At 36.2% G+C, this 23,180-nt stretch overlaps 3 protein-coding genes and 1 long non-coding RNA gene across 6 annotated transcripts; all 4 read right to left on the reverse strand.

The window, feature by feature from the left end:
• Positions 1-1,561: 1,561 nt before the first annotated feature.
• LOC132704730 (protein angel homolog 2-like) lies at positions 1,562-14,944 on the reverse strand. The gene is given in 8 exon segments (XM_060674937.1): positions 1,562-1,993; positions 2,095-2,173; positions 9,131-9,401; positions 14,062-14,246; positions 14,298-14,398; positions 14,400-14,608; positions 14,662-14,728; positions 14,788-14,944. Coding segments are annotated over 8 exon segments (1,068 nt in total). The 5' UTR covers positions 14,923-14,944; the 3' UTR covers positions 1,562-1,972.
• A 905-nt stretch (positions 14,945-15,849) lies between these two features.
• LOC132705067 (uncharacterized) lies at positions 15,850-18,488 on the reverse strand. Its single transcript, XM_060675500.1, has one exon. The coding sequence runs from the start codon at positions 17,788-17,790 to the stop codon at positions 15,850-15,852; it is 1,941 nt and encodes a 646-aa protein (XP_060531483.1). The 5' UTR covers positions 17,791-18,488.
• A 1,048-nt stretch (positions 18,489-19,536) lies between these two features.
• On the reverse strand, positions 19,537-21,033 carry LOC132704973 (uncharacterized). Of its 3 annotated transcripts, XR_009619342.1 has the most exons (3): positions 20,537-21,033; positions 19,946-20,085; positions 19,537-19,885 (listed from the first exon to the last, which is right to left on the reverse strand). XR_009619342.1 is itself a non-coding variant. In XM_060675338.1 (2 exons), the coding sequence occupies exons 1-2, from the start codon at positions 20,961-20,963 to the stop codon at positions 20,000-20,002; spliced, it is 450 nt and encodes a 149-aa protein (XP_060531321.1). In that variant the 5' UTR covers positions 20,964-21,033; the 3' UTR covers positions 19,537-19,999. The 3 variants fall into 3 exon arrangements, 2 of the variants coding, with proteins under 2 accessions (XP_060531321.1, XP_060531320.1); XM_060675338.1 differs by having other exon boundaries at positions 19,537-20,085; positions 20,600-21,033; XM_060675337.1 differs by having other exon boundaries at positions 19,537-20,085.
• A 603-nt stretch (positions 21,034-21,636) lies between these two features.
• Positions 21,637-22,417, reverse strand: LOC132704734 (uncharacterized). Its single transcript, XR_009619316.1, has 3 exons — positions 22,005-22,417; positions 21,815-21,934; positions 21,637-21,762 (listed from the first exon to the last, which is right to left on the reverse strand). It is a non-coding gene; the product is annotated as an uncharacterized LOC132704734 (long non-coding RNA).
• Positions 22,418-23,180: the final 763 nt, after the last annotated feature.

The following is a 23,180-nucleotide window of genomic DNA, read 5'->3' on the forward strand; positions in this document are numbered from 1 at the left end:
TGACCCTTTTAGTTAGTCTGCGAACATTAACAATCTTAACGCGCTTTAGCGATCTTCCGATGTTAACCTTGGCTTCTGCCTCAGAGTAAAAATCATCCTCATCAATTAAGTCACCAACGTCCCTCACCAACCCTCGGCAAGTGACTAGTCTTTGAGGTATATACTTATTATACCCACCAGCTGTCGAATATGTTTCATTAGATAAAAATTTATTTGCAGACTCAGAGGTGTTAAACTCCAAACCGATTTTATTGGCTCCTTTTCTAGAAATTTTCAATATACCTTGAACTTTCTGCGCTTGAAGTAACTTCCCAAAGTTCATAGGATGAAGAGTCCCCACCTTACTTGTAATCCCCTCCAGAATCACCATAAAAGGCCCCTGATCGGTGATTTCATATTTTGTTTTCCGATTTACTGTCCTTCTTATGTTTGCGGAGATTTTGGCAACTTCCCGCAGGATTTCAGCGTCTTGCTCGAACTGATTCTTGATAATCTGGATCTCTGCCGATAACTTTGACAACTCTTCACCTGAGGGCACATCAAAATACTGGAGCCTGGAAATATCTTCAGCAGTTTTTTTGCAATCCGGTGGCAAAATGTTACAAATAATGGCGTTCAACGGACGATTTTGAGAATCATTGGATAAACTGTCATTTTCTTGTGCTGCACTAACCGTCGGGGGGCCCTCGCCCCCCGAAGAGTCCCCCATGATTAAGGTTAGAGGGCCAAGAGGAGGAAACTACCAGCCACAAAAACTGATATATAACTGGATGCGTTAAATGGACTCACCAAATAACAGAAAACAATAAAAATTAGGGCCGATGCCTAAAGATTTGCACAACAATACTCAGGTAGTGTTCACTCCTTCGCTGTTGTACCGAAAAAAAACCAGAAAAAGCTTCTTAGTCGTTTCTTCGTTCGTTTAAGAGGCAGTTGGGCAAATTGACTATGATCATTCGCCCATTACCGACGACTGTTGAGGTTTCTCAGTTATTAGTCCAAGAGATTAGGATTGATCACATCCAGCGGACGTAGCAAAGCGCTTTCGAGACGTAGCTGTAGCGAATGAAAACATGTTTGTAGAAGTTATGGTGCCTTATTTTTGTTAAGTATTTTTGATTTGGAGATTTAGATTTTTTTCAAAATATCTTATTCTGTGTTTGTGTTGCTGATTTAACGTGTTAATAAAGTGGAAACGTCTTTGTACTCTAGTACCTACTACATCAGACAGTTGAAACGTCCTTATGGACAATTTAATTAAAAACAAAATGAGGGAGGATAATTTGGTCAAATGCCTTTGGAATTAGCCGAACCAATTCGAATATTTGAGGATAATGAAGGTGATAGCTGTCCAATACCAAAAAGTCAGAAGTATTACGAAGACTGGTAAGGAGTTATGAAGGCAACTTATTAGAATATTTTCGAGGCCTACATTTTTAAACTTATTAAAAGAGGTCTATTTTTTTGCACAGCAAGACATTTGATATGATTAGAAGAGTAGCTACCACACCTGGAAGTAGATATTGCAAATAGTCAATTATTGCCCTTTTTTTTGTAAATTACGTAAGTGCAAAATTTTATTTGTTTCTTTCTGGATTTTCTTGCTTGCGAGCTTACAAGATATTTGTCAGCCTTCTTCGTAGATAAAACATTCAACCCTTTGACTCCCTAATTTTGGTACTTCTAAAATAAAAACATGTTATAAGCCTTTATTTTTTTGAATTATACATATAAAAAAGTTGTTGAAACTTACCTAGGGTACACAGGTGTTGCTTTGATTGGAGTGGGAAGTCACTGGGATAGCGGGTGGGTCTTTCTTATTTTCGGCAAGGGGCTTTTTTCCTGATTACAGGAACTGCTGTCGAGTTTATTAGGTTAGGGCGGTTAACTGTTTTTTGTCCTCCCTATGTATTTCATCAACCTGGTTCTGGTTCCAGTGTTCCCAATCTTGTCTTTAATGCCTGTGTAGGTTTTATTCAGGTTTCTGCATTTCCTATCCAATATTTCTTCAGTTTAGTGAAAATACATTTTGCAAATAACTTAAAATTGCATCTCTATTTCATGTGAGTGTAATTTGCGTTTAAAAAAGATTACCGTTTGTTTGAAAAAAGACATGCCTTGATAGTATCTTCGAAAACTCGAGGGGTTTTCTAGAAAACTTTCCGTTGCGATCCTGAAAAAATTTTTCTTTGTAAATACTAATAATAATAATATTTTAAAATCACGCGCGAAGCACCCAGACCGACAACTGTGTTGACCGAACTTGCCCAAACGAAAACGAACAGGATAACGGACCGCTAAGCTCCCGCCAGTGCAATAACAACAGCGTTACATAGAGCTACGATTGTACTCATTTATTGTTTTTTCGCAATAAATCCATTTAAAAACGTGAAATTCTCAATATTTTTACTGGTCCTTCCGATGCCGCACAACATTTTGGTTCCTCCGAACCGAATTTTGAACCACCAAGTGTTAAAAAAGTGAGAAACCTGTGGATTACTGCGCTCCTGCAAAAGCTGTTTATCAGTGATCCACAAAAGCAGTGCCCTTGCGGATGTTCAAAATTTAATTATTTGTGGCTTTCACTGAAAGGTACCGCCGCTGATACAATAAAATCATTGCAAGTTTCGGATGCGAATTATTCCGTCGCATGGAAAATGCTTGAAGAACGTTTTGAAAATAAACATTTATTAGTCACCAATTACATTAAAGTAATTTTTAACTTGCCTACCATCACAAAAGAATCTCACCAGGGTTTGAGACAACTTTTAGGTGGAATGCAAAAAAAGCTACGCGCTTTAAATGTTCTTAACCACCCCACCGATCAATGGGATGATTTATTAATTTATTTGATTTCCTCCAAGTTTGACAATTCTACACGTCGCGCTTGGGAATTTCAAAACAGTACTAATGAATTACCAACTTTAGAGTGTTTAACTAGCTTTTTAAAGGAACGATGCAGGATTCTAGAATCAATAGAATCAAACGATTTAAAACAACAACAATTTTACAAACAACCATTTACCAAATCTTCAAAATTTTTGGTATCTGTGTCAACAAGAAAATGTGCTTTATGTGAAAAAGACCACACAATTTATTACTGTTCTGAATTTACAAAACTTAGTCCAAATGAGAGGTTAAACGCAGCGAAATGTTTACGCCTTTGCATAAACTGTTTAAATACAACACACTCTACAAAGGATTGTAAGTCTACAGGTTGTAGGAAGTGTGGTAAAATTCATCATACGCTTTTGCATTTCCCAAACAAGGATTCCACAACAAACAATGTTGCCACAACTACAGCCAACTTTAGCGACAGTGCTACTTCTACTAATCGCAGCACTTCTGTTACACTGACCGTCAACACATCAATACTCAGGTTTTACTTTCCACTGCAGTCGTGACAATTTTTGACAGATCTGGAACTCCACACGATTGCCGAGTTTTGCTTGACAACGGCAGTCAATCTAATTTCATTTCACAACGTTGCTGTAACATTTTAAATCTACCCAAAACTAAAGTTGACATTTCGATTTTTGGAATCAATCAATTGGATTATCCCGTAAATTACATGGTCTCTGTTGAAATTAATTCCAAAACAAACAACTTTCGGAGAACACTTTCATGCTTGGTGCTGCCCAACATAACCGGAGATATTCCTGCGTTTCCAATCAACAGGGAAACATTAACAATTCCAAATAATCTCACACTGCTGACCCTGATTTTCACCAACCTGCTCCAGTAGACATACTGATTGGTGCTGACACATTTTGGGACCTCTTGTGTATTGGTCAAATCAAACTAGGGACATGCTCCAATATTACAGAAAACTAAGTTGGGGTGGATAATTTCCGGTTCAATAATTACATCTAAAATGTTCAACACTTCTCAAACACATTTCTGGGAGTTAGAAGAATATCCAAAAACAAAATTTTTTTCCAATGAAGAAATTTATTGTGAAAATCACTTCAAACAAAACACCACTCGAAATGATGACGGTCGTTTCATAGTCACGTTGCCACTGAAGGACTCCATCTCAAAGCTTGGAGATTCTCGAGCAATAGCAACCAACCGATTTCTCAATTTAGGACGTAAATTAAATAAAAACCTCAATTTGAAAACTTAATATCATGAATTCATCAACGAGTATTTAAAACTGAATCACATGTCACTTGATGAGAACCAACAAGAGAGTTCAGGTTTCTTTCTTCCTCATCATTGTGTGTTCAAGGAGAGTTCAACAACGACCAAATTACGAGTTGTATTTGATTGTTCTTCCATCAAATATATCAGATATATCACTCAACGATCTAATGTTAGTAGGTCCAACAATACAAGACAATTTACTTAACATCCTTCTGCGATTCAGACGACATAACATTGTTTTAAGCGCAGACATTGCTAAGATGTATAGGCAAGTGCTTATAACACCCAATCAACGCAAATTACAAAGAATTATTTGGCGTTTTAACCCAGATGACGAGTGTCTTGTTTACAATCTTAACACTGTAACCTGCGGTACTATTTCTGCCCCATTTCTCGCCATAAGATCATTACACGAGGTTGCTCATCGGCATAAAAATGATTTACCAAAAATTTGCTCCATCATCCTTCATGATTTTTATGTACATGATCTTCTAACTGGTGGCGACACCAAAGAAGAAGTCCAGGAAATAAAGGATAAACTATCCAAACTCTTGAATGATTACGGTTTTCCACTTCGAGAATGGTCATCAAATGACACATCAATTTAATCAAAGTTCGAATCCAACATTCTTCACATCGGAGAAGAGCAAAACAAAACACTTGGATTACTGTGGGATTCAAAACACGACAATCTTCAATATGCTATCAACTCACGACACAATGTCAAAGTAACTAAACGACAAATTCTTTCTATAATTTCACAAATTTTTGACCCCCTCGGTCTTCTGTCACCAGTAACGATTTCTGCAAAAATCATACTGCAACAACTTTGGAAATTAAAAATTTCCTGGGATGAATCAGTACCCACTGATCTCTACTACACATGGTCAAAATACCATTCGCAGTTGATTCACCTGAATAAGGTAAAAATTCCAAGACATATACTTTGCATCAATCCAATTTCTATCCAGTTACATGGCTTTTCGGACTCATCTGAAAAGTCTTATGGAGCTTGTATTTACTTGCCTTGTACAGATACATTTGGAGACGTAACTTCCAAACTTTACACTGCCAAAACCCGCGTTGCACCATTAAAACAAACCCCCCTTCAAAGACTGGAACTTTGTGGTGCGTTGTTACTAGCTGAACTAGCATCAAGGGTAACTTCATCAACCAACATCACTTTCCAACGGGTAACTTATTGGTGTAACTCGACCATTGTTATTTCATGGATATCCACATCTCCTTCTCTACCAAAAACCTTTGTGTCCAACAGAATATCACAAATCCAGGCTTTAACTGTTCCAGATTCTTGGAAATATGTAAATGCATTTGACAATCCCGCTGATCTCTGTTCAAGAGGCATCGAACCGACAAAACTTTCAGAATCAGAAATTTGGTTTCATGGCCCAAAATGGTTAATTCAATCAGAAAATCATTAGCCCACACAAATACCTTGTAAAAGGGCAACTATTTTGCCAGAGCTGCGGCAAAAAACTTTTTCACGACTTATGAAAAAATCATTCTCATTTTTCGATTTTCGTCTTTGTTGAAACTCAAGCGAGTATTTGCCTATGTACATAGATTCATAAACAATACTAAAGAACAAAATGCACGTACTTTTGGTTCTTTAACGCCTTGCGAATTATGTAATTCTTTAAACCATTACCAAAGACTGTTCTCGAACTCCAAACTTGCCAATAAAAGTAAACTTTTAAGTTTAAACCCATTCTTTGATTCAATCACTCAAACCATACGAGTTGGCGGAAGACTTCATTCTTCACAATTTGACTTTTCCAAAAAACACCCTTTCGTATTACCGTCTAACCATCATTTTTCTACTCTGGTTGCACGTCATGAACATCTAGCCTTATTGCATGCTGGACCCCAAGCTCTTTTAGCTTCAATAAGAGAAACATTTTGGCCACTGTCCGGTCGTAATCTTGTTAAAAGAGTTGTTCATGAATGCCTACGATGTTTTCGTTTCAATGCCAAACCCGAACAGTATATCATGGGAAATTTGCCTGCCACACGAACAACTCCTTTTCGTCATTTTTCTATTTCTGGCGTCGATTTTGCTGGACCTTTTCTACTTCGAGATAGAAAGGGAAGAAATTTCAAAACAACCAAGGCATATATTGCACTATTTGTTTGCTTTGCCATAAAAGCAATCCACCTAGAGGTTGTTTCTGACCTAACTTCAGAATGTTTTTTAGAAGCCCTTAGGAGATTTATGGCAAGACGTGGTAAATGTTCGCAAATGTTATTTGACAATGGCACTACTTTGTAGGCGCGAACAGCAAAATTCGACAATATTTTAACGCTAACAATAAAAAGATTTCTGATTCTCTATCGAATGATGGCATTCTTTGAAAATTCATTCCACCACGCGCGCCCCACTTCGGAGGCATTTGGGAAGCCGGTGTTAAATCGGTGAAATACAAACACAACTACTAAAAACTGGATCCCTAGTGATCATAAAGGAGGATGGACTTTCACCCTTGAAGTGGAGACTGGGAAGAGTCAATCAACTACATCCAGATACAGATGGAATCACACGGACTGTTACTGTTCAAACAACTTCAGGTGTTCTTAAACGACCAGTGATAAAGTGCTGGGTTTTACCCAATCAAGACTAATTTCGTAACAGTGACATTAGTTCTTTTGAAACACTGGAGTGTTTCAAGGGGGGCGACGTATGTTAGTGCAAATGTGACTAAATTCATATTTTAAAATCACGCGCCAAGCGCCCAGACCGACAACTGTGTTGACCGAACTTGCCCGAACGAAAACGAACAGGATAACGGACCGCTAAGCTCCCGCCAGTGCAATAACAACAGCGTTACATAGAGCTACAATTGTACTCATTTATTGTTTTTTTGCAATAAATCCATTTAAAAACGTAAAATTCTCAAAATTTTTACTGGTCCTTCGATACCGCACAACAGGTAGATAGATTCTACCTTTAGAATAGAAGCCACCAATAAATGTTAAACAACAATACATATTTAAAAATGAAAAAATATTTCTTGACACTTTTTGAAGTATTCAATAAATATATTTGAAGTTTATTAAAAAAAATACTGGTAACTCCTAGTAAAGTTTATAAAGGTAGAGGTTACCTTTGATATAAAAATACAAAATATTATGCTTATAGACTTTTAGTTGGACAAGGCACTGGATTGTGCGTCAAATAAAAGGAAATGTAGCTGGAATAAAATTATTTGAACCGTTTAACACCAGAAAAGAAGCAACAAAAGATTAGAAAATATGTGTATTGCAGTTATTGGAAAAAGATATCTCAAATGAACATTAACAAAATGTCAAGCATCAGCAATGGTTGAGAATTGTGTATTCATTTTAAGGAAGGAACAACACAATGAACATTTGAACGCAAGCCAGGCATTTTAGCAGTTGCTTACAGGAAGGATGTACATGAGAGAAAGACCAAAAAAATATACCCAATATATTTGCGACAATTATTTTAGCAATTTAAAATGTACCAAAATTATGAAAAGTATGATGTGTTACATTTTATCAAACGAAAACTTTATTTTAATACATATTCAAATTGACCCAACCTTTTGCATTAATTGTTCAAATTGGGTGCAGCCCTCTTCAATACACTGAGCACACCTTTTTCATACTAAATGGCAACTATTCATTAACGTTATAGGATTGATGCAAGCAAACGCTTCTCAAGTGACGTCCTCTAACTCTGCTGTTGTTTGGAAAATTCTATTTTTAGGAGTTTTCGCTTACATTTAGGTCTAATTTAGGTTGCATATTGAAAAAGAGATGTTCTAATACCAACATTTTTTGAAACAAATTGTCCACTAAACTTTGGATAAAGGAATGCGCGTTCTCTCAATAGGAGGTGCTTGTTGAACATTTTTTCCATTTAGAGGTTTCCTGTGTGATACCTAGTATCTCAAAGTTATGTTTAAACTTTTAAGAACCATTTTTGGTGATTTTGATTTTGTTTACATTTTCAATAGAGGTTAAACCTATAAGTTTATTAAAACTAACACTTTGCGACGATTTACAAGCACAATTTCGGAAAAAAAAATAGCTAACATCAAAAAATACATGTAGAAATACTTGTATCTACACGGCTTCAAGACCAAAATGCAGGTGCTGTAATTCCGCATACCTACTATTGCACCTCTGACTGAAAATTTAATAGGATTTCGATATATCTCAATCTTCTCAAAAATTTTTTACGTAGTTGCTTCATAAGTTCCTGTACTGTCAGCATAGTCAGGGCGTCCATATGTCTAGTAGCTAAATGAGGCCAACTAATAACAAAACAACATCCGAATTATAACATTATTGAAATAGGAAAATGTTAAATTGACAATTAATTCGGAAACTATGCATTTCTGTAATATACAGTCTTTTACAAAATTACCTTAATTTTGATACCAAATAGGATAAAATTAGAAAAATAGGGGGTTGACTTTTTACGATTTATATAATTTCAATTTGGTACCTAATTTTTGCTCACTCCTTATTAATTGACATCCAAAATATCGACTAAGTATATTAGAATAGGCTCTCTTTGACAAGCAGTCGACTCAAAATTAAATAATTAAGGTTCCCTTATAGGAAAAATTATTATTTTAGCGCCTGTCAATGTCATTTTGGACATAAAATTCAGGAATTCGAAGAACAAGACTTACACATAGAATTATATACATGAAATATTACTCGAATGTCCCCAGGAATTAAAAAATCCTATAATATACAAGGTGCTATGTTATAAATAAGAACGGTGGAATTTACCCCAGATGAATAGAACGCTACATAAAAAATTCAAAGTTAAAAAATCTAGATGAAACTCTACAAGTTTTGTATTTAACATATTTTCATATCGTTCATTTCTGAATTAAGAAGGTAGGGAATCTTATTTTGAATACTCTGCATGCAAACCAACTATAAAACGTTGGCGATCAAAACATATAAGAAACGAAAATAATCTTACCTGTAAAATATATAATCTACCATCAACCATCGATTTTGAAAAGTGGTACCTTCAGGATTTTCCGTATTATATGCATAAACAGATTTCAAAGAGAATTTGTGCTTAATAGAGCCCGAACCGAAAAGCTCAAAGTTTTTCGTTAAATTCTCCGAGCTTACTACGCTTACGTCTCTCTCGCTGTTGTGCAACTGAATCAGAGCTTTTTCGAGAGACCTTGATATTTGTCGATTGGTTTTTCTCTGCTCCAACAATAGAAAATGTTGAGAATCATCTGCAATGTATTAATATACTCAATAGCAACACTGAAATTGTCAATATCTTTATTAAACGAGAAATCATTGATGGTTGTGTCTTGTCTGTATGATAAGCAGGAACCCCAACTAAATAAAAAATAAAAAATGAATAAAATAATCTTTATTGCATGGAATAATAAAACTTTTGCAACAAAATAACACAAATCATAAAATCATATCTGTGTAACAGTCTACAGTATGAAAAGGGTCGTCAATTGGCGCCATTGATTTTCTTGCTTTGTAATGTTGGGTTGCTAACTACTACTACTAACTAGCCAAAACCTGAAGAAAATATGTGATGTAATTATAAAGGGAAAATTATGTGGCATTTTAAAAATGTTCGTCTGCGCGTCGTCTGGTACAGAAAAATTTTCCCCACAGACGATTAAAATAATCTAGTATTATATCCTTTCGCTGTTAAAGCTTATTTTAAAGCCCGGCAGACAGGATGCAATTTCTACAAATTACCATAAAAAAATTACCTGTTAAAAGAGTTAAACAGTCATTGATCAAGTCTATGGAGATACACTAGAAATGTTGAACACATTTTAAAATACTTTAGTTATATACGTTCACCAATATGGCACCAAATATTTAACAAGTACATCACCCAAACTGAAAACACACAAAGTTTCTACAATTTTTGCAGTTTTATGTGAATGGTAAATGGCTATGGAACTGCCACACAGTTGTTTATTGTACCCTCCAGGACTGTATTTCACTTCATAACCTCAAAAAACAATGTTTGATCAAAGTTCTTCAGTTGAGGAAGTACTTATTGAAGAAGTATTTAATCTCTTTTGTAACGACATGGACGTTTTCCGTCAAATTAATTACACATAGATTTGTGGTATAGTGCATATAATGTAGTTGCTTGTGCTACTAATTTACTGGAGAGTTACTAGTTTACAGATGTTAGAATAAATCTTGTAAAGAAACAGTTCTCTGTTACACAATAAAGATTACTATCATTAAAAACTTTACACAGGTACAAAAAAGGCTCATAAATTACACATATCACTATAGAGACAATATTCTATCGACACGAAACTCTTCATATTCACCTTTGACATATTAGCTCCGCCAAGTAACTGAGTTCTTTTTAGATTTTAAGACTTGATGCAAATGAGGCCCATATGAACATATTGCACTAAGCGATGTTATGGCCAAACATTTCTATAACATGATGACTTACATGCTCTCTTCTTCATAGATTATTTCATTACACATGGAACACAAGTCTTCTACACCTCTGTATTCTATAAAAATTGTAAGAAAAGAGACCATACAAAGATCAAGATGAGCAGGTAGAGACAATACCAAACTTCCCGAAAACATGTTTTTCTATTGGTTTTAAATTAGTTTTAATTTGTAATCAGATTTTTAACATATCTTATTTTTGAATGAAAACAAAGACCTCTGTCCATGTATTGGGTGTCCATGACAGTCAATATTAAATTTGAAAACTTAGAAAAAGACATAATGAAGCTCTAGAAGTATATTTCAACAGGTTTGCATTATTGTATTTGGTTCTAGCCAAAACTATTTATTATCATCTAGTTCTTAAATAATTCAAGATGGATCATTTTCTAATATTTGTAACAGACAAAAGAAGGATATTTGTTAATTTGACCAACTAGACAATAGCCAGATTGGAGAGAAAAGTGGACTGTAAAATGTGTATGAAGTAAAAGAATTGAGGTCTTACCTTAGTATATTTTTAATCTTAGTGATAGTCCCGGATTACGCGGGGAGCTGGAGAGCTTAGGAGATTAGAACACTCTAAATTGTCACTAATAGATAATTGTTAATTATATACTCACTAAATAAAAGTCTATTGAAACGACCAAAAGAGTAAGGAGAGAAATCACGACCGACGAATTAAAACGTGTCTTTTTTGCCGCATCGTACTACCGAGTACCGATAGACCCCTAATGAACCCATAATGAACCCAAAAAACGGAAATCACAACTTAATTAAGAGTGTCAAAATAAATTGCAGTGGTGGCAAATTGTTTGCCTTTTTAATTATGAATTATGAAATCACTGGTTGAAACGATCTTAAAAAAACCAACTCAACAAATATAAATTTCATCTGGTTCAAAACTTACATCCTGCCAATGCATAGCGCCGAATAGAGTTTGATAGTGGGAACTCACATAAAGTAAATTCGGAAAATAATTTTGAAAATTCCGTTATATGGTCTGACCAAGCTGATTTCACAAGTGCTACTATATTAAATCAAAAAAACTCATGATTTTCGTGTCAATAAGAAAATCAGCACGTAGCATTTTCACGGGAAGGGCCGCTTTAATATTTCAGGTTTTCTCCTTCATTTCGATGCTACTGGATAAGGCCACTTAGGTCACTGGATTTATCAATTTTGGATTTCTTCCAATATACCATCCAGTACCGAACAATGGCAGAATATATGAAATGAATAAAATAACCTTTATAAATACTATAAGAAGCATAAGAACTATGTGTGAAATATGTTTAAGACTTAATGGAGAACAATTTAAGCAACACTTGCGATCCGTTTTCAACAATTTATGATTTTTTCTTTTGCATGATTAGAACCAGGTTGTCTGTTTTTATTTTTTTAATAATAATATTATTACAGTCGAACTTCGATAACTCGAATTTTTGATAAGTCGAACCAAATTGGTTGGCAATAGCGTCAAAAGTAGGAAATGCGTGTTAGTTTGTCTTGATTACTCGAACTTCGATTACTCAAATATCTTGATAACTTGAACGACACATTTGGTGCCAACTTCGATAAGTCGAATTTTCTCGGAGAACCCCCTAATTACAACCGATCTTAACCTGTCTTTGTAACGTATCTATGCAAGCAGTTCAGTTTCTGTGCTTGCTAAGTTCACTTGTATGACTTACTAGTTAATACTAAGTGAAAAATACTGTCCCTATTCAATTTACACATTATATTAAAGACATTTTTGGATTTTTGCATTTGTTGATATGTCATCAAAACGTACTTTGAAAGCTTTGTCTTTTGATCAAAAATTCAAGGTTATAAAAGAAGTGGAAAGTGGCTCAAAAAATAAAGATGTAGCTGTGAAGTATGGGCTTTCGGCAAGTACAGTGTCTACAATTTTGAAAAATAAACATTCAGTCATCACCGCAATGGAACGTTTCGAAGAAAACAAAAACAATAACATTACACTAATGGATTGTGTTGACGACGTAACTACCGCATGGAATATCAACGTTAAGCCTGAAACAATTTCCAATTGTTTTAAAAATGCCGGTTTAGGTCAGTATTCTGAATGAGAAGAAGAAGATGAGATTCCCTTGATTTTCCTAAGTGAACACCTGAAAGAAAAGAGTCAAGACGAAATCCAAATAGAAATCGAGTTAAAGCTTGGACAAACATGAGAGGTATAGCAGAAGGTAGCATCATCAACGATTTTATACATGTGGATGAGAATATTGTTACTTCAGAGTTTCCTACTGAGGAAGATATTATCGAGTCCTGCAGATCCGAACCGGTACAGTTAAACATAGAAGATACCTGCGAAAGTGACACGATGGAGGAGGAATTGGAACATAATTCTTAGCAATCACCTTCAAATAAATTGGTTGAAAATTCGTTGATTGTCTTGCGTTCCTATTTGAAAACCAGTGAAAACACCACCGATTCCCTTTATGATTGTTTAAATAAAATTGAAGCTTATGTTGAAAACCAAAATAAGAAATCCGGTCGTCAGTCACAAATAACTGACTTTTTTCCAGTGAAAGAGTAAACTTTAATATGTACATACATATGTATGTATATGTGCATACATACTATGTTTATATATTTAAAATCATAGATATTAGGGCATTTATGTAAGGTATAATCCATTTTTAAAAATGAATGAATAAATGTTCATTCACAAAAAAGTACATGCATTTGTAGTTTTTATTGATAACTCGAAATTTTCATGTGTCAAATCGCAGTTCGACTGTATTATTATTATTATTATATTAGGGGTCAAAAAATGTGTATTTCTTTTTGGTTAAATAAAACTTACCAAAATTGTTCTGTTTTAAATTAAATAAAGTTTTTTTATACCCTGTCAATGGTTAACTAAAAAAATCGATTTTTTTTTCAAAACTTAAATATTAGACGTAATATTGAGAACAACCGGGCGACCCATTAAATATGTTTGGTTTGTTACTCGAAAATAATTGAAGATAGAAAAAAACCGAGTATACCACTCAATTCTATGTAAAAAACGGCAACAAACCCAGTTTTACTTTTCGTTAGAATTAACTGTGATACAACGGGTGTTTCAAAATACAAAGCTTCCAAAAATATTCTGTATTTCAAAAATCAAAAGGGGTAAGAAAATTCAGTTTGCAGAATCTTTTATTTGTCGCAGAAGTAGCAGGTAGAAGCACCGACTTTTGACTTCATCAAACCATACAAGATTAAATGAGAACAAATCAATATTAACAATAAACAAAATACCATATAATTGCTATTTAGATTCAACAACAGACGCAGGAGGAATCCAGAATCTTTGAAAGCTAGGCTAATGTTTTGCAAGCAAGGTTATACACTCTAAAAACACTACTTTTGATACTATTGACACATGAAACAGTTCAATGAAACAAAACATTAAATCTTCATTACCTGTTATACCCAAATGAGGTGGCACCAAAAACTTTTTCTGCTTATTACTGCTTACTTCAATTACAGACCTATTACTAAGATGTTCATAGTTCAATGAATCTTTAGTTAAAAAGCTGTACACTTCTGAATCTGGGGTTGAATTTAAATCACCTGTCAGAATTATAGGCAAATAAGGATTTTTCAACCTAAAATAAAAACTTTCACATATGGATACTGACTAAACATGGCCCACTCACTTGAATTTATATCTGAAACTCAACCTCTCTACTTCTGTAAGCAGCAACTGCATTTGAGCCAAACGTACATCCTCACGTTTGGGATTGTACAATAGATGTGTGTGTAGTTGCAATTACAAATGACTTGTGCGGATGGCGTTTGGGTGAAAATGTTGCAATTATGCCAACATTATCCCGGTTTAATATTGGCACATTGGGCTGAAAAAACTCTACAGTCTCATATTCCTCCAAGGCAAACAAATGGGCTTTATAGAATATAGCGCAACCATCAACTCTACACCCGGTTCGTTTTTTATATATACCAATGTAACCTTACAATTCAACAGAATTAATATTGGAACTGTCATATAGAGTCACATCTTACCGAGTGCTTCAAGTTTATCATAATATGCTCCAATATGTGAATTTTGCACCTCCTGAAGACACATAATCTGTACAAAAGCATTTTCAATAAAATCAATCACAGATACATTTATCTCATCATGCTTACATCAGGACTAAGAACTTTAATTTCATTATACAAATTTCGCCACCTAACATTCCACCTTAGAGCATTTGGGTCATGCATTCTGTAAAGTTCTGGGTGTTCTTTAATTAAATCTTGTGCTAGTACATTGTAAGACATAACAGTGAATGTAAAATCCCCATTTCTTTTGCAGAGTAGTTCACAAACTGAAAAAAAACCCACACCCAGACTTTAAGAACAAACATGAAGTTTTCACTTCAGACTTACCCTTTGTTAATTCATTCAAACAATTTCTGGGTTTTCCACCAGCACTTCTATTTCTACGAGTGTCTTTGCATTGTCTGTTGATAACTCGAGATAAATGATATATTTGATGCTGAGCATTACTTGTCAATTTGCTTATTTGCTGATGCTGTGGCAGGAAAGTATTAAATGGATCACATAATTGGTTTTGCTGCAAAACTGATTGCCAATATAAACCATATAGCGAATAATTTGAAGGCAATGGGGGATTAAATCTACCGCTGTTAGATGATGACCACATGGTGAAGTTGGCAAATAAACTTTCAGTGCTTTTAGATTTTGGTTTGGCCGCAGCTTTGGAATTATTGAATTTCTTCGAATGCGAGTCTGGTTTGGACATGATAAATTTTTTAAAGCTTACATAGCAATACTTGGACTTGGTCCCAAAAAAAGAAACTTTCACATTGTTAAACATAGACTTGCATATACTTCATTTCAGAACAATTTCCAAAAAAACAAAGCTAATCTAATACCCTTTGTAACTTTTTATCTTGAAAATTACATTTGCGAATCGGCACACACAGTCCTAACAGAAAAAGCTTCAATTCAATTCAATTCAATGATGCGTTTCACAGATAGCTGTTGGGCACGACTACCAGGATCATTCGCCCATTGCCGACTTCCGTCGAAATTCTCGGATCTTCTCCAGGAAGGAGACAGAATTTTGAAGTTCTAAATGTCGAGGATTTTCGTATCTTCTTTGGCGAAGAAGGCTGATTTTTGAAGTTCCAAATGTCGAGGATTGTCAGATCTTCTCCAGCGAAGGAGACTAAACTTTAAAGTTCAATCAAACAAAATATGTTCAATATCTCCCACCCCTCCACAAGCACACAGGTTAGATATTTTGACGTTTATCTTGTAAAGATGTGCTGGGGAACTACAATGATTACTCCTCATTCTGCACACTGTTGTAATCTCCTTTCTAGACAGCTGCAGTTTGTGGAACCATGGAACTGTTGGAGGTGTCTTATAAACTGCACTATAAAGTCTGCCCTTTGACCGGCCCCACTCTCTCCACTTGATGGCCCAGATGTGCCACATCTTTGCTCTAATTATCGGGATAAATTCACTAAAAGGGGGCCTTAAATTCAGCGGGTCTAAAAGTCTAGCTTCTGAGGCTATTCTATCCACCGTTTCATTATGTCTTATCCCCGAATGGCTTGGAATCCAGCATAACGATATTTTCCGCCCAAGTCTGCGCTTCAAAATATCAATCTTTGCTTTAATATCTAGTAGAATGTAGCTGTTGGAAGCTTCAACCGCACTGCATCCGAAGCTCTGCAGGGCACTTTTGGAATCGGAGACAATTACTGCCCGTTTAATATTATAATCTAATATAAGATCTAGGGCGTAACTAATAGCTACCATTTCTGCAGAGCAAATACAAAACGCGCTATTCAACCCATGCCCGACCCTAACATTGAGAGACGGAATAAATACTCCAAAGCCAACTCTATCATCTGGTCCCTTAGAGGCATCGGTAAATATAAATGACTCTTCCCCGGTCCACATTTTAGAACAAAATTCCCGAAACTCAGTTTCATTTAGACCCACCCCTTTCTCAATTTTGGAATTAACAAAATTAATAGGCGTAAGCTGAGGGGCCAGCTCCTTATTAAAACACGCTAGAACGTCTCCACTATCGATAATATTATGATATGTGGCGGTGTAGTCAAATGCCTCAACTAAGGGTAAATTCGCCTTCCTTCTAAAAAAGTTATGATTTTCTTGATAGGCAATATATAATCGTTGGGTAGCTAAGAAACTAGGATTATTTCTGATTCTAAGGGACTTGACCAAAAACTTAGAAGCCAACATAATCCTCCTCACCTCCAAACTTGTTTCACAAGCCTCTCCCGATAAAATATTAATTGGAGTTGATTTCATCATACCCAATGTCACTCTTAAAGCCTGATATTGAATCCTATCCAGACCAGACAGGGTTTTTTTCCCACAGCACCCCAGTACCATAGAACCATAGTCAAGATGGGAACGCACAAAAGCTTTATAAAATATCAGAAGAGTAGACGGATGGGCTCCCCACCATGTCCTGGATAGAAATCTCATAATATTAATTCCACTAGCTGCCTTGTGAATCATTCTGCCAACCTGTGGAACCCACGTAAGCTTAGCATCAAATGTAACTCCCAGGTACCTAATTTCATTTTTCCAGGGAATATTTACACTATTAATTACCAAGTCGGGAAGTCCAACCAAAGCAGATCTAGAGAATAAAATAGCAGACGACTTTTGCGGACTAAGCTGCAAGTTAAACCTATGCATCCAATCAGCCACTGCCACCAAGGCTTTATTCATCAAGTCTATAGCAAAGAGGACATTGACATCGCTACATAGAAGAACAATATCATCCGCATACTGGAAAATAGAAACCCTATGAGGAATTACTAACTTAATTGAATTTACGTATATATTGAATAAAAGAGGCGCTAAGGGAGATCCCTGAGGGACCCCCTTACTGGTTGATCTAGGTCCGACCAAAAGGTGCCCAACAGCATCCTTAACAAATAGGTTCCTGTTGAGGAGAAGTCGATTGATTATCCCTATAGCATCCCTAGGTATACCCTGCTTATCCATCTCCTTTATTAGCGTGGGGATGTTAACATTATCATACGCACCCACAATATCCAATGCAACCATAACAGTAGGAACACTTTTGCTCTGAGCACACAAAATATGACTTGTTATGATGGAAACATTATCCATAACGGACTTACCGCGCCTAAAGCCGGTTTGAGATTCTGATAGCAATCTGTGATGTTCAAGAAACCACTCTACTCGGCACTTTAATATTGACTCCAGCACTTTACCGAATGTAGATGACAAATTAATCGGCCTATAAGAACTAAGAAGATTAGGATCCCTAAACGGCTTTAATATTGGAACAACCAGCTGCGTCTTCCAACTATCAGGTATACTGCACTCATTTCTCAATAATTTGTTGTAAAAATTCACTAAGAACACGGCTCCCTCTATTGGTAGATGCTTTATTAACTCAAAAGAAACTCTATCCAAGCCGGGGCATGTGTTTTTACGACTTCTAACTACAGCGATAAACTCATCAAGAGTGAACAAGGGAGAAACTGCAGTGTTGTTATCCCCCTCTAAACTTGTCTCCTCAACGACACCATCGGCATGACCCACTAAGGAGTCCAACAATTCCGCCGGTACTGAAAAGTTAAGTGGGAGGTGACAATTAGCCCGGTTAATAGCCTTTGAAAATTTTTTCACACATTTCCATACATACCTAGCACTCTCATTGGGAGATAAACTCTGGCAAAATTTTTTAAATCCCGCCCTTTTCTTTTCCCTAAGAAATTTTCTACAACTGGCCCGAGTTCTTTTTACATTAACATAATTCTCTAGAGTAGGGGAAATTTTATAATTTCTAAAAGCCTCTCTCTTTTTAGCGATCATTAACGAGCACTCGTGATGTATGACGTAATAAGGGGGTTGCTTAAACCAATACTAATCAATTCAGAGAATTTGTCCCACTCTGCCTTAGAAACATTGTGAGCAGGATGATGTGAACTGTCCGGTTTACACCGAATATGACACAGTATCGGGAAATGATCGCTAAACCCTCTGTCGAATAACACCCGGAAATCAGCAACATGAGCCAATTCGTGTGAACAAAATACCAAATCGGGGACAGAACGGGATTCATTCCCTGTAAATCGGGTGGCAGACCCGTCATTAAGAATAAAGAAGTTGTTATCATTAATAAAGTCTGATAGTAAAGAGCCGTTAGCCAGACCGACATAGCTTTTAATTGTAGAGCCCCACTCTTCATTATGAGAATTTACATCACCAGCAAAAAAAAAACGGGTTTTGACCTAAGTCTATCAACCAAAGTATCTAAGAACAAACGAGACATAGGAAGGTCAGGAGGATTATACATCGAAACTAGAAAAAGGCTGTCCATCTCCAACACTATAACCTGACATCTATCTGGCCTGGGGATATCTGACACATCTAAAACATTATACCCGATGTTGGAGCGTAAAAAAACAATAATCCCTCCATACCCATCCATATGATCGTCCCTGACAAAGGAGAAACCAGACAAGGAAAACTTATATGTGGGAGTAAAAAAGATTCATTAATCATGACTATATCAGGACCAAAGTCACGAATAAGTCTAATAATACTATCACGATTACTTCTAATACCGCAAGTGTTCCAGTGAATAATTGAGAAATTACTAATTTTAACAGAAAGATTTGACTGTCGATCTGGGAACATTAATAAATTAAAACCTGCATCCTCCGGGAGGAGGCAGGGAGTCAAAAAGACTCTCAATTTCATGGTAAGCACTTTTACTGGGTATATTGGACAAAACTTTTTTCTTTAAATTTTCAAACCGATACCAAAATTCACCAGAGGAAGAAACCCCTGGAGAAGCTGTGTCCATCTCGGACTCTGACGATGTCATTTAAATATGAGGGAGAAGATTGACTTTTGCTAGTGTGATTCAACTTCTGCCTAGTCAACGGGGGCACGAGACAATCCCTGTGGGCGTCCCTATCATACCCTGATTCTATTTGGGGGGACTTACGCTTTTTTGCTATGACAGAATAAGTTTTAGAATCAGATCTAGGAGAAGGCTGAGAGACGGGGGCAACCGTGTTATGAATAGGAGGGAAATTTTCATTAGAGCGATTAAACTCACTTGATTTGGGACGTCTTGGAAAGAGTTTGGCCGCTTCAAAAAAGGATAGGTTGTACCATGCCATAGCCTCATTGATTTTCTTCTGTCTGTCCATTTCCGGACATGATCTATCAGTGGCCTGATGAGAGCCTTTACAGTGGATGCAAGTTGGCTTTGGAGATATTTCGCAATTACCCAGGCTGCATTTACCTTCATGATTTAAGTGGTCTGTCGGGCATGGTTTCTTCTTATAAAACTGTTCTTTCAGTTCACAATGAAATACTGGATGATCTCCAGCGCAGAAACTACATCTACCCTTGCTTTTACATTGGTTTTTCCAATGACCAAACCTGCAACAATTCATACATAAGACAACAGGACTAACATATTTTTCGATTGAACACTCATTTTTATAGATACAGATTGATTCTGGAAGAGTTTTACCCTCAAATGTTATTATATAATCATTAGATGGAACTGTCTTGAAACCAAAAGTGCCAGGCAAAACACCTGGGCATTTGACCCTTTTAGTTAGTCTGCGAACATTAACAATCTTAACGCGCTTTAGCGATCTTCCGATGTTAACCTTGGCTTCTGCCTCAGAGTAAAAATCATCCTCATCAATTAAGTCACCAATGTCCCTCACCAACCCTCGGCAAGTGACTAGTCTTTGAGGTATATACTTATTATACCCACCAGCTGTCGAATATGATTCATTAGATAAAAATTTATTTGCAGACTCAGAGGTGTTAAACTCCAAACCGATTTTATTGGCTCCTTTTCTAGAAATTTTCAATATACCTTGAACTTTCTGCGCTTGAAGTAACTTCCCAAAGTTCATAGGATGAAGAGTCCCCACCTTACTTGTAATCCTCTCCAGAATCACCATAAAAGGCCCCTGATCGGTGATTTCATATTTTGTTTTCCGATTTACTGTCCTTCTTATGTTTGCGGAGATTTTGGCAACTTCCCGCAGGATTTCAGCATCTTGCTCGAACTGATTCTTGATAATCTGGATCTCTGCCGATAACTTTGACAACTCTTCACCTGAGAGCACATCAAAATACTGGAGCCTGGAAATATCTTCAGCAGTTTTTTTGCAATCCGGTGGCAAAATGTTACAAATAATGGCGTTCAACGGACGATTTTGAGAATCATTGGATAAACTGTCATTTTCTTGTGCAGCACTAACCGTCGGGGGGCCCTCGCCCCCCGAAGAGTCCCCCATGATTAAGGTTAGAGGGCCAAGAGGAGGAAACTACCAGCCACAAAAACTGATATATAACTGGATGCGTTAAATGGACTCACCAAATAACAGAAAACAATAAAAATTAGGGCCGATGCCTAAAGATTTGCACAACAATACTCAGGTAGTCTTCACTCCTTCGCTGTTGTACCGAAAAACAAAGAAAAAGCGTCTTAGTCGTTTCTTCGTTCGTTTAAGAGGCAGTTGGGCAAATTGAATATGATCATTCGCCCATTACCGACGACTGTTGAGGTTTCTCAGTTATTAGTCCAAGAGATTAGGATTGATCACATCCAGCGGACGTAGCAAAGCGCTTTCGAGACGTAGCGGTAGCGAATGAAAACATGTTTGTAGAGGTTATGGTGCCTTATTTTTGTTGAGTATTTTTGATTTGGAGATTTAGATTTTTTTCAAAATATCTTATTCAGTGTTTGTGTTGCTGATTTAACGTGTTAATAAAGTGGAAACGTCTTTGTACTCTAGTACCTACTACATCAGACAGTTGAAACGTCCTTATGGACACTTTAATTAAAAACAAAATGAGGGAGGATAATTTGGTCAAATGCCTTTGGAATTAGCCGAACCAATTCGAATATTTGAGGATAATGAAGGTGATAGCTGTCCAATACCAAAAAGTCAGAAGTATTACGAAGACTGGTAAGGAGTTATGAAGGCAACTTATTAGAATATTTTCGAGGCCTACATTTTTAAACTTATTAAAAGAGGTCTATTTTTTTGCACAGCAAGACATTTGATATGATTAGAAGAGTAGCTACCACACCTGGAAGTAGATATTGCAAATAGTCAATTATTGCCCTTTTTTTGTAAATTACGTAAGTGCAAAATTTTATTTGTTTCTTTCTGGATTTTCTTGCTTGCGAGCTTACAAGATATTTGTCAGCCTTCTTCGTAGATAAAACATTCAACCCTTTGACTCCCTAATTTTGGTACTTCTAAAATAAAAACATGTTATAAGCCTTTATTTTTTTGAATTATACATATAAAAAAGTTGTTGAAACTTACCTAGGGTACACAGGTGTTGCTTTGATTGGAGTGGGAAGTCACTGGGATAGCGGGTGGGTCTTTCTTATTTTCGGCAAAGGGCTTTTTTCCTGATAACAGGAACTGCTGTCGAGTTTATTAGGTTAGGGCGGTTAACTGTTTTTTGTCCTCCCTATGTATTTCATCAACCTGGTTCTGGTTCCAGTGTTCCCAATCTTGTCTTTAATGCCTGTGTAGGTTTTATTCAGGTTTCTGCATTTCCTATCCAATATTTCTTCAGTTTAGTGAAAATACATTTTGCAAATAACTTAAAATTGCATCTCTATTTCATGTGAGTGTAATTTGCGTTTAAAAAAGATTACCGTTTGTTTGAAAAAAGACATGCCTTGATAGTATCTTCGAAAACTCGAGGGGTTTTCAAGAAAACTTTCCGTTGCAATCCTGAAAAAATTTTTCTTTGTAAATACTAATAATAATAATATTTTAAAATCACGCGCGAAGCACCCAGACCGACAACTGTGTTGACCGAACTTGCCCAAACGAAAACGAACAGGATAACGGACCGCTAAGCTCCCGCCAGTGCAATAACAACAGCGTTACATAGAGCTACGATTGTACTCATTTATTGTTTTTTCGCAATAAATCCATTTAAAAACGTGAAATTCTCAATATTTTTACTGGTCCTTCCGATGCCGCACAACATTTTGGTTCCTCCGAACCGAATTTTGAACCACCAAGTGTTAAAAAAGTGAGAAACCTGTGGATTACTGCGCTCCTGCAAAAGCTGTTTATCAGTGATCCACAAAAGCAGTGCCCTTGCGGATGTTCAAAATTTAATTATTTGTGGCTTTCACTGAAAGGTACCGCCGCTGATACAATAAAATCATTGCAAGTTTCGGATGCGAATTATTCCGTCGCATGGAAAATGCTTGAAAAACGTTTTGAAAATAAACATTTATTAGTCACCAATTACATTAAAGTAATTTTTAACTTGCCTACCATCACAAAAGAATCTCACCAGGGTTTGAGACAACTTTTAGGTGGAATGCAAAAAAAGCTACGCGCTTTAAATGTTCTTAACCACCCCACCGATCAATGGGATGATTTATTAATTTATTTGATTTCCTCCAAGTTTGACAATTCTACACGTCGCGCTTGGGAATTTCAAAACAGTACTAATGAATTACCAACTTTAGA

The sequence above is a fragment of the Cylas formicarius genome, unplaced genomic scaffold, assembly GCF_029955315.1.
Source record: "Cylas formicarius isolate icCylForm1 unplaced genomic scaffold, icCylForm1.1 PGA_scaffold_7__23_contigs__length_41026272, whole genome shotgun sequence".
Taxonomy (NCBI): Eukaryota; Metazoa; Arthropoda; class Insecta; order Coleoptera; family Brentidae; genus Cylas; species Cylas formicarius.